Source organism: Melospiza melodia, chromosome 11 (genome assembly GCF_035770615.1).
Source record: "Melospiza melodia melodia isolate bMelMel2 chromosome 11, bMelMel2.pri, whole genome shotgun sequence".
In the NCBI taxonomy this organism is placed as follows: domain Eukaryota; kingdom Metazoa; phylum Chordata; class Aves; order Passeriformes; family Passerellidae; genus Melospiza; species Melospiza melodia.
In genome coordinates, this window is record NC_086204.1 from 22,196,137 (window position 1) to 22,208,343 (window position 12,207).

Consider the following 12,207-nt stretch of genomic DNA (forward strand, 5'->3'; position numbering starts at 1 on the left):
GCTAAATTATAATCTCATGAGATGGGGGACAGTGGGGAGGGGGGAAGGAGAGAGTGGCTGTGTATGAATTTGTGAGTGCTTCTGTCTGCCAGGACAAATCTAGTGTTTGAACTACACATCAAAGCATGCTTAAAAACACCCTGGCAAGCTGCAGAGTCTGCATCTCCAAAGACTAACCTGATTTTGATCCTACCCACGTTCCAAGCGCTTTAAAACCCGCTCTGAATGCTATTTCATCTGCTATTGTTCTTCAGGCCATTTGCATTCAACTATTTAAAAAGGAGATTTGGTGTATTTTCTTTCTTTTTTTTTTTTTTCTTTTTCAATCCCTACTAGCCCCAAGCCTGCAGAGGAACCAGCAGAGGAACCTGGAGCTTGGCCTGATGTCTTGCAGAGCCCTCCCTGATGCAAGCCCTTTGGATCTCACAAGTCAAGCTGCTCACCAGCAGGACACCCACACTGACACCCTCTGGGTCAACCATGGGACCTCACATGATGCTGGTGATGCTGTCTGCTGTGTGAGAGACAAAACCAGAACCAAGGACATCTGTCATCATTAAGATCCAGCTCATCCTTTCATAAAACAGGGCTGATGCCGGTGCTGCTGAGCCTTGCAGACTATTCCGAGTCACTCACTGCTCCGGTAAGGGCTACAGCAACCTGAGTAAGTGTAAACCCGTTGATTTTTCTTTAGCTAACTCCATTTCTACCCAAATTTCCCTGCATAGCTGCCAGGATGTAGCATGTCCCCTCCCTTGTGCTTCCCTGCGGGGTGGGATGGCTGTAGGCTGACACAGCTGCAATATGAGGTATCCCCAGGGATCCCCTCAGGCTGAGCAGCTCCTGCTGCTTCTCTCTCTGTCCATGTCAAATCCTGTCACACGCGTGGAACAGCTCAGCTTCCTGCAGAAACACCCTCCCTGCCTCTCCTCCATGGGCTCAGCAGAGCCCTGGAGCACCTTCCTTCTCCCTGCTGTCCCTCACCTCTCCATCACTTCCAGAGCCAAAGTTCCCATCCCAAAGTGACAGCCAGCAGCACAACATCACCCAACATGCCTCCACTGCACAACAAGGAGATTCCTCCACAAGCCCCAACCACCTCCCTCGCTGGCTGTGTTTTGAGCAGCAGCTCCCCAGCCCTGCCATTGAGCCAAACAGCCCCAAGCAAGGCTGCAGATCCAACGGGAGCCAGAGCAGCCAGTCCCTCTGCCAGACAACATGAGGCAAACCCAGGCTGAGCAGCGATGTCCTGGCCCTGGCTCCACTCTGGTGCATCTCTGCTCCTCTGCATTACAGCTGAGCTTTGGTGGTGCTTCTGGGGTGCATGGCCCCTGACCAATCCTTTGCCAGCTGGAACTTGTGGACATGTCTGGTTCAAATCATTAGTAAGGCGTGGAGGCTGTGCCTGTCTGGCTCCTTGGAGCAGCCTGGCTGGGCAGGACAGACGTCACCACGTCACAACGCAGATGGTGGCAGCAGCATCACATCCAGGAATGGGCATGGGAAAAGCAATTGCAGGCACGAGCACCAGCAAATGTCCAAAGCAGCCCTTGCCCAGTTCAGCTCAATCTCTGCCCCCAGAAAAGCCCACCAATACCTCACTTTTTTCTGATGAACAGAGGGGATTAAGATTTTTGAGCTGCAACATCAGCAATTAATTAATGTGTAAAAGAGGTACCTCCCTGGGGGCCCATCCTTACCAGAGTAGATCTATGTCACTCACTCACAGGCTCCTGCAGGCTCCATGGGGGATACTCAGACATGGCATCTTTATAAAAATCAGGTCTCAGCTCCAGAAAATGAGTCTTCCTTAAGGAAGGGGATAGAGCTTCCCACCTCCTCGGGTGGCCATGAGATAAAACCTGCACTCGACTCTGGGTGTCGGGCATTCCCTTCCCACCAGTGCTCCCCCTGTTGTCACTGCTGTTGCTGCTCTTCGCCCACTCTGGGGGTGCTTGTGTCAAAAGCAGCCTCGGGCAGTTTCAACTCACGCCTCTGAGGGTGCACAGATATTGGCTGACAGGCAGTAACAAGGCTTGGTGCTCCAGCTTCACCGCCCCCAGGAATGGGATGCACCCGCTGGATTTTTGGCTCCCACAGCTCTGCTAATATGCGTTCCTCGGAAGCCTCATGACTTTGCTGCCTATTTTTGAGAGCCCTCTGAGGCATCCTTTGCATGCCAAAACATTATGCCCCTGGGCTCTCCTGCAGAAAGAACGATGTGGTGGGGAGGTGGGAACTAGGAGGGAAGTGAGATTTGCATCTGTCTCAGTCATGATAATTATCTGGGAGATATAACAGAGTGGTTTTCTGAGCCCTGTGGTCAAGTGACATCAGCTGACAGCACAAGTGACTCCTGTCCTGAGCCGAAATGCCACACCAGGTCAGACTCCATGTCTCTTCACATGCTGCAGAAACCTTCATCTGAACTTTCTGATAGCAGGAGGTTAAGTGGGGAACAAAGCGGCAGATCACGATTAAGCTAAGCCTCTAAACAAAAATGCTTTTTGATGACGGGGCTGGGTGCAGGGACAGGGGGGGTCAGAGCCTTCCCAGCCCAGTGGTCCTGGCTGCAGGCCCCAGAGCAGACAGGCGCTCCGATCCCGCGCCCAAGTTTCCCAACCATCAAAGAAATTCTCCCGTTTCCCACAGGGTCGCTCCCCGGCTTAATCTGCTGAAATTCCCCACTGTAAACAAGTGGCCGAGATAAATAAACCCGTCTCCAGGCAGATTAAGGTCAGGCTGCACTTCAGCTGGTTTTTCGTCTATTTTTTGTAATTAGGCTTTAATCGTAAGTACTAATGCGCCAGGGCAAATACTCCCACGCTGCTGAGCTCCCCATCTAGCAGGTCCTTCCTCTGGCTCCCCAGCAGACGGGGCAATAGAGGTTCAGTTGGCAGCACAGGCACAAGCAAACCATCCCGTTTTTATTTTCATTTCCTTTTTTTTTTTATAACTCTGAAATCCTGCAAAATCCTTTACATTTTCCCCAGCATAAATCCACAATCTTCTTTAAGGCTGATCTTCTTCCAATCCCACGCAAGTCTGTGATGCAGTCTTTGCTAAAATCGATGATTAATTATTAAACACGTGCCCAAAATAATTTCCAAGAGGCCCTTTTTTTGCTTCTAAGTAGTGGAGGATTGTGGTCTGTGCCAGGGCTTCCCGTGGCAGCTGGCAACAGGCTCCTCATCCCTCCCTTCAGCAGTAATGATAATACTGGCAGCTTTGGCATCCACAGCCCACAGGCAGTGGGATGTGGTGCTTCCACTGCCCCATGTGCCCTGGCTACTGTTACCCACCCAGGGATGGTTTAGGACACTGCTCTGCATTCCTGATGTTTGTTACTGGTGAACACCCCCAACTCCGAGCAGCTCTGGTCTCTGTGCCTCCACACCTCCTTCAGAGATATGCTCTGCTCCAACAGTAAACACTGCACAAGGCCAAATGCAAAAGGCTTCTGTAAAACGAAGGAATAATCCCTGCTTTGAGTACATTCCATGCCCTTCTGGAGTTGCTTCTTGGAACATCACCGTGTCCTCTACAGGAGCTTCTCTTCAGCGTGGAGATGCCCAGACCCTCACGTGTGACGCGCCTCTGCCAGGCGAGCTGCTCTGACGTGTGTTGGCTGGCACCACGCTTCCCCTGCTGTCGTGTTGATCCAGCACTGGAAGGGCCCTGACATTCCCCAGCCACTCTGCCATCTGCCAACGGGGACGTGCTGCCACCTCCTCCCACTCTGCCGACCAAACCTGCGTGCACCAACCTGGTCCTTGTACAGTTAAGCCAGGACTGAAACCCAACCACCCTCGCCTCTCCTGTGCTCCCGCTTGGATAGCAGTTTGGAAATCTGGCCAAATAATCTGTAATTTTAAACAAATTGCTTCCTGCGTCCAGGCCTGCTCACACACCCATCCATTCATATATCACCAGTGCGCTTGCTTTCTTCCATGTGGAAATTCTGGCTTGGTGGACTTGGCCACCTCTCCGGGCTCCTTGCATATCCAATTGTCTAGCTGCAGCATCCCAAAATCCTGGAAATATCTTCTTGGCAAGCAAGCACAGATGAGCTCTCCAGAGCTGGTGTGGTTATTTCCATCCAGGAAACTTCATACAAAAACAAGACATCCCACCCCTGCCCAGATCTTGTCTGCATAGTTTGGCCAGGCTTCCCAGCCTCATTTCTGTTTGCATTTGTTGGGCACTTGGTAGGTGGGTTTGTGATTTCCAGCTGCAGTTTCAGATGTTCCAGATCCCAGACCATCCTAATCCTTCTTCCAGCTCTACCATATCCCTTTGGTGCCAGCCCATCCGCCCCTGCCCTTGGCACAGTATCTCCTACCAGCAGGCTGCAGAGGAGCTCAAACTCACTCATCAAACTATGGCTCAAGTCAAACCCAAGATTCCATATATCCAGGACAGCACAGAACTGCAGGGTTAACTTTGCCACACAACCCTACTCCCCAAGCCCACGTCATCTAAATGTTTTATTCTAATGATATTACAGTGTCAGCCAGCTGAGCTGGTGTCTAAGGTGCTTAGCTAGAATTACCCAGAACTGCATTTCCCTCACAGCCAGGCTCTGTGCTGCCCATCCTGCCCCCCTCACTCTGGAAACGTGCACCACAGCAGGCAGAATCTGTTAGATGTGATGAGACTTGAGAACCCGCATTCCCATCTCTGGATCAAGGTTCCCCCAGGAACAGAACTTCCACATCCAGGCTACATCCAGCCCCTGGGGCTCACCTGCCCTGTGTCCTCCCTCACAAAGGCTTTGGGGCAGCTCACCAAATACCAGCCTGCTGGAAGCACAGGACCAGCAACACACTGCACACCTATCATCCTTGATCCTTTTGCAGGAGAGGGGCAGGTTTAAGGTTTTGAACTGTGTGGTTTGGGCCTGATCCAGCTGTCTCACAGTGATTCCCCAGCAAGGGATGCAGTAAGGTCCTGGCATGTCTCAAGGTCTCCGTTCCCAAAGCAGAGCCCCACAGAGCCTCTGTAATGAAGCCCATTGGGCCAGCAGACAGGTAACTCTGCTCCTCTCTGCAAGGCAGTGACCCTTACCCAGCTCATCCCAGAGCTGCCGGCACTTCTCTGTTATGCCTGTCCCCTGCTGCCTCCAGAGGGAGAGCCGAGGATCAGCCATGAACTGCTCTGTAATCAACGTCAGCATCCTGGCGCCGTTGGAGTCCCTCATGCGCAGCATCTCCCGGACCTGGAAAGGACAAAGAGAAAGCCTTGGGTGAGACAAACCATGGCCCCTCAAAGGTGCTTAAGACACATTCACCTGGCTGGCAACCCACAGCTTCCTCAGCCTGAGGGTTCAGACTGTATGTAAATGCATACATACATATATATGTGTGTGTGTATAATGGACAGTCACGCATTATAACCCTCATGCAATGGCTGTGATGAGGCTGACGGGAGCCCGGTTGAGTAGCAGCCACAGCCAGGCTGTGAAGGAGACTGAGATTAAGAACATGAAAGCAAAGCCCTTCTGCAAAGAAGGGTGGTGAGATCTGTGGGTTATGGTTCCACCTTCCCATGGTCTTGGTAGGCTTTGCAGGGTTGGCTTTTTCCCCACTGCGCTGAAGGGGAGATGGGGGAATGCCCTTCCTTGCACAGGGATCATGGTATCCATGGGAGGAAAGGACCTGCCAGGACAGCAGGTGAGACAATCCAGGCCTGACCCAGAGCCTGGATTACAACTGCCTGCTCTGCGACAGGGCGAGAAGGCACTGGAGCAGAGATTCCCAGCTGTGATGGGCACCCTTCCAGGGCAGCCAGCGAGTGCCAGCTACGTGACACGCAGAGCAGAGATGGGAGAGAGCAGCCGGCTCCTCACCTTGGCAAACATGGAGTTGAGCTGCTTCCCCGAGCCGTAGTACCCTCCCTGAGATAGGAACAGCTTCACCTGCTCTCGGACCTGCTCCTCGTCCAAGTGCCAGCAGTTCTCGTCATCGATGCTGGCCCCAGCAGTGGGGTCAGGAGCGCCTGAGAGGATGGGGGAGGGGAGAAAGAAGAGAGACAATCATGTTTATGGCAGCAGGGTCAGCAGTCCCACTAGCAAGGAGTGCACCTACCTCTGTTTTATTAGGAACCCACCTTTACTTTATCGGCTCAGGTGACAGAAAACCAACTTGATTCCTCAGCAGTGAGCCCAAGTGGCAGCACTGTGCTGTCCTAACACAGTACTGGCAGCAGCCATCAGGAAGGATATCCTGACCACAGGGCTAACGCTTGCATGGCCCCTCACCCTCTGCACTCCACATGAAATGAGGCTGAGGAAGACCAGGGACCTGCCTTCCTCCCAAGCCCCAGGAGTGCAGGCAGCACAGCTGCAGAGCCCGCAGCGCTCTGCGGCTCCAGGGAGCGCCCAGAGCTCCTGCTCCACATGGCCGGTTTGTTAAAGCATCAGTAAAGCTCCAATTCCTGCAAGCCCTTCCCCATGTCTGGAACAGTCTAACAAAGGTACTACTGCACTTGGGCTCCAGAGCCCTGGGTTAAACACCTGGTCCTGCCCCTCACTTGCTTTAGGACAGGGGACAAGTTATTGGGCATCAGTGTACCTGCCTGAGAGAGACCCTCCGCGGGAAAGAACAAAGGATCAATAATCCTTCAAAGAGCAAGCTGTGACCAGAGCAGGGCCTTTGGCAGGCACACATATGCGTTCACACACTGCATTTCATCTTCCAGAGAACAAAAGAAAGAAAGAAAACCCACAATTGATTTAAACAAGTTGGATCATACTTCCCTCACCTTGCCTTTTCAATTCCCATTTTCCTGCCCAAACACTATCCTACATCCCAGCCATGGGTTCCAGGGCTCACAGGACAGGCAGTAGCACAACTCCAGTGAGCAGCCAAGAGCACAAAATAGAACAGAAAGTAGAATTTTCAGCTGTCTGCTTTTGGGTCCTGCTCTACAGAAACTCCTTAGGGAAAATCAGTACCAAGGAGGGGCTGCTGCAGCTGGAGGATCCTCCACTCCACTTTGGTCTGCTTCTCCTGTCTCCCTCTCAAGAGAGGAAGAGGGTGAGCACAGGAAGAGCAAGGTGCTGCATGAGGAGCCATGGGATGCTGTAGCTGACACATTCCCAAATAAATCTTCATGATGTCTTTTTCAAAACTGGGATCTGGTTGGGGAGCAGACATCACTTTCCTACAGAGACAGCCTGGGATGCTGTGCACACCCCAGCATTGCTGAACCAGGAGCTCAAATACAATTCATGAAAATTGTGCTCCAGGATGCCTGCTCAGCAGGGCAAGTGTCTCTTCCTGGCTTGTAAGCAAGACAACATCAACCTCAGGGGTTCTGCTCCTCCAGCAGGCTGAGGACACTCCTGACCCGCTAAGATACAGTTATTTGTATTAATGTCCTTTACAAAATTACTATAATTTCTGCTAACAGTCACTGCCTGAGAGAAGTTCCAGCAAGCTCTAGGCATGCTGAAGGGACAGGATGCTGCTGCTCCCTCTGCAGAATAATTTATAGTTGACAACCACATAATTGGGACGAGAGCTGGAGCAGCAGAAAGGAAATCACAGTTCCTGCATGAGCATGAGGCCTTTTGCCACATATGCCCTGATCCTGATCCCACTCCCCTGGAGAAGCAGTTAAACCCTGAGCCCCCAGCAAGGGCGAGTCCTGCTCAGTGTAAAACCAGAGTCAGCTCAGAGTCCTGTCCTAAGCCACGAGGGACAATCACAGCCAGGGACAGGGACAGTCTGTGCGGGCCCTCTGAGCTTTTCTGTGCCTTTTCCTTCCCTCCCCCAGCCTCATCCTTATCTCGCAGATAAAGAGCAGACAAGCCGGTGATTATCCCCTATCAGGAACCGATGACTAATCTGTCTACCATGAGCGCTTATCCCGCCCCATCGCTAGGTATCCCAGACGCTTGCACTCTTAATATCCTCCTCCCCACCATCCTGCGTGCTGCAGCCATCCAGAGCGGCCTCCACTGCCTCTACAGGGTCACCTGTCTGTCTGCAGGCACAGGAGAGCACGGTCACCTGGGCTGACCCATCCCACCAAAGCTCAGCTCATCCCTCATCCCTCACCACGGCCGTGGCCGCTGTGACAGATTAAGGGGGAGGAGGAGGTCACAAAATGTAAAAAGTAGGTTTGTTCTTTGGGGGTTCCCGGGGCTACCCCGCCGTGCCTGCTGCTCACACGTAGTGTTAGCAACGGAAAGCCCGAGCAGCGAGGAAGGGAGCGTGCAGCTAAATAAAAACCTCCTCCTCCCACGCAACACATTGAGCACTTCGCACGTTGGGGTTCGGGCCGCAGCCAAATTAGCAACGCGCCTCCCGCGCCTCCAAATAAAGCCCCAATTTGCTTGTAAATGTATTTTTCTCTCCTATAAAAGATTCAGAGAGAAGGCTGTAATAGCGAATTCCCACACGTGCAGCACAACCCGGCAGATAACGGGCTGCCCAATTACGCTGGGGAGCTGGATAAACATTTAAGAGCAAACAACGGGATTTGTGCTGGGTTTAAATATTAATGGCAGGATTTGTCCACTTCCCCTTGCCAACGTTCACACCGTGGGGGCTTCGGCAGCGGCACGCCGTGACGCAGCTGATGAGTGATTCCATGTCTCAGCTCCAAAGGAGCTGGGAACGGCATGTAAAACAGCCCGGCGCCTGCATAACACATTTCTCATATAGCAGCATTCGTGCTCCAAAGAGCCCTGGTTCAGATGTGCTGGATCTTGGTCCTGCCGGATTCAGATTTAAGGAAACACCATTGCACATCTTGAGTGGAAAGAGTGTTTCACCAGCCCGTTTACACTGGCTGTAGAAACTGAGATAAAAATGCAATCCATCACACCCCGAGCTGGGCTCCCCCCTCACTGGGAGCTTGGGGGTTTAACTGTTTGACAGCCAAGTGAGACTTGGCAAATACAATGACTGAGGAAAAAGGACTGGAAAAATCTACAAATTAGAAAACAGAGTGAAGTCAGGCATGGAAAATTCAACTCCTTCCTCAGAAATTAGCTGCCCAACATGAAGAAAACAAAAGGAGCTCCTGGACTGGGAAGCTGCAGGTTTCCAGGGCTGAGGAGGCAGTAGGACCTTCTGGGTCACGCCAAAGCACTGTCACGTCCCAAACCCAAGCTCCTGAACCCAAGAAGGGGAGATACATCAGCTGAGTAGCGTGGAAAGCACTCCCAGAACATTTGACTCGAAGCAGGATAGATGATACAAAGAAAAAGGCATGATTATAATTTTTAACCAGTACCTGGAGCTGATAAAGTGATGCTAAAAGCCACCCAGTGATAAGGGTGGCTGCTCCAGCATCTCCCTTATGGTCCTTTTACCCGACTGTGCCCAGCACCCAGCAGTGCTCTGGGGCCTGGCCGTGCCAGCCCCGGGGTCAGCGGTGCCTGGAGCAGGGCTGGCTGTCGTGGTGGCCATTCACAAGGGCCATCTCATGACTGCACATGGTGGTGTTGCTGAATGCCTCCAGGCTCCTCCCCGGCGTCCAGAGAGAAAACAGATGTGAAGGATCAGCTCAGGGCGGGGGGTGGGGAGGACATGGACAAATAAGCAAACGGCAGAAAACCTTGAAGAGAAAATAACCAGGCACCAGAAAGGAAATGAACTCTAACAAGGGATTAAAAATAGCAGCAAAGCAAGGAATCCAGCTCTGCCAAGACTCCCAGCTCATTTTCAAGAGGAGGCAAGTCAGAGGGAGCTGCCAGGGCAGCCTGAAGATTCACATACACCTGACAGCATAGGGACAAGGGAATCCAGACTGGCTCCCAGCATGGTGGACAGGAGCAATGTGGTCCAGCTGGTACCAGTACCTGGTGCAGCCAACTTTGGAAGCTGCTTGTCAAGAACCACTTGTGCTCTGGAGTCATTTGGCAACCCCAGCTGCTCTGCAAGACAAGGAGAAGAGCTGCCTTTCTCTCCAGCACTCAGGTGTGCTTTTTCCCTTAAATCCACCACAGCTCAGCAAACAGGAACATGAATGTCCTGGAGATCTGACCTTCTCCTCCTCCCCTGCGGGAAGGCAGAATTTCAAATAGATTTACTGGTGCTGCCCTCCAGACGCTGTCTCGAGATGACCTGAAAGTCAAAGAGTGCCCGAGGACTCCTCAAACATCAGCCTTGGCTCGGTGTGACAGGACAGGCAGGGACTTGCTGCACACTGACCTGGCAGCCAACTCGCCGTGCACAAGGAGCAAGGTGGGACAGTATTAGCCCAGGAGCTGAAGGAAAGCTTAAGGTGGTCAAGAATGCATGTAGGACAAAAGGGAATGGATGAGGCAGCAGGCTTCTTATGGCTCTTGCATGGGGAGATCTGCTTTTCCCATGTCAAAGCATGAGGGACCATTACCTCTGAGGGTTTTCCAAAGGTCCTCTCCTCCAAGGAAGCTCCCAAGACCCTGCAGGACCACGGAGGCCCCTTGGTGATTCACATGGCTTGTCCTCAGAGGGAGTTGCCCCTGCACCTTGCAACAGCAGAGGTTTTGGGGCTTTTCTCCCTTCTGGTTGAGAAGAGCATCCCAAGCCCTTTGATGGCGCCAGCTGAGCACCACAGGTACAGCATCATCCACTGGCATTGCCATGGGCCAGACAGACCACCCCAGCCACAACTCCAGGACTGAGGGCAGCAGCACCCTCTCCCATGTCCACATGCTGCTCAAGCTGGGTGAGTTACAGAGCTGCAAACATGGGGTGTGCCAAAATCTCCTGCTCTTTATGCAAGGAAGGGGGAGAATTCATCAGTGATGCATGAAGGGAACCTCTAAGCCCCAAATCTGGGGCCACAGGCACCGTGCCATCTTTAAGCTCTCAGAAGAGCAGACCGAACAGGGTGCCAAGGTGGCCACCACCAGATGATCCTCATTCCCATGGAGTCCCAGCTGCTGGACCCAAGCTTTCCAGCTGCAGCTTCTGGCTGCCCCCAGCATTCCACCCACCAGGAGAGACCAAGCACCCACGAGTCACTTTTGCTGGCACAGTGCAATCCTTGCAGCCTTGCTCTGTGCCAGGCAGCCACACTGCTGGCTTTGTCCCCTTGGGGAGGAGCATTGAAACCTACCCTGGTGCCCTCCCTCCAGCTGCCACTCCAGACGCCAAGCGCGGAGGTGCCAGACACGGGAGATGCTCTCGCTGGCACACGCTGCCCTTCGCAGCCGAGGCACAGGAGCAGAAACGTGACCCACTTCAGCAGGCAGAGGTCAAGTGGGGAGCAGAGCTGCAGGCACACCTAGGCTCTGCTTGGCCTGAATCCTCCGGGAACACGCAAGCGCCTTGGCTGCGCTCCAAGCCTCCATCATTACTGGATAGTTTGCATTTCCTTCTAGGAAGGCAGCCGGGAAGATCGGCACGCGGTGCGCAGCCCGCGGCTACAGACTCCGGCAAGGAACAAAGCTCCAGTGCCCGGAGCTGAGCGCCACAGACAATGGACAGTAATTTTCTCTGCCATTCGGGCTCTGCAGGAGGAGAAGGAGCATCCCTGACAGCCTTATTTTACAAAATCAGACAACCCCCTTGCACAAGGGGCATTCCTCAGCCAGCCTGGTGCAAAAACAGCTCCTCAATCCTACAAGCTCGCCATATAAACAAGGAAAGAGTGACCAGAGGCAGGTGAGGAAGACCTGATGCTGATACAAAGCTCAACAGACATACTCTCAAAAGAAGGAGGGACAGGGTAAAAATAAGGACATTCTTGCTCCAGGGTGTAATAACTTCAGGTGTCCAGTGCACACAGTGGGTTTCTGTTTGGGTTGCAGAGGCTGGCCTGCCAAAAGACACCTTGGCCCCAACCCCAAGGCTGGGGTGTGACCCCAAGGGTCAAGAAATACACATAAAGCTCTATGTAGAGCATGGCTTAAAGAATTACAAATCCCAGGATCGGTGACCCACTCCAAATGCATGACTGACATCTGGGAAGGACAAGATGGTGGACAAATTTGGATTCACTTCATTTGGAGAACTCAGAATGCCTCTCCCACAAACAGACCCCCATGGTTGCAGCCCTTCCTCACCCTGGGGTCAAGCAGGTCTGCAGTGTAGTTGGTTGCACTGTGGCTGTGCTTCTGGCAGGACCAAGAGGGCAAAACTTGCAACATTGTCTGGGATCAAGAATCAAAGCCCGGGACAGCATCACCATGAACTTGAATGTGAGGGGTTTGGAGTCATCCTTTTCACAGGAAGCAACATTTATGAGCTATGGATCACCTTAAGA

The 12,207-nt window shown here is 52.8% G+C and overlaps 1 protein-coding gene across 1 annotated transcript in view; it reads right to left on the reverse strand.

Annotated features, from left to right (window-relative positions):
* ZSWIM5 (zinc finger SWIM-type containing 5) overlaps positions 1-12,207 on the reverse strand; it is a 97,592-nt gene that overhangs the window by 17,319 nt on the left and 68,066 nt on the right. The window contains exons 3-4 of the mRNA XM_063165982.1: positions 5,849-5,997; positions 5,068-5,218 (exon numbers count right to left, since the gene is read on the reverse strand). Of these exons, the coding sequence (XP_063022052.1) occupies positions 5,068-5,218; positions 5,849-5,997 (300 nt within the window). The remainder of the gene's footprint in view (positions 1-5,067; positions 5,219-5,848; positions 5,998-12,207) is intronic.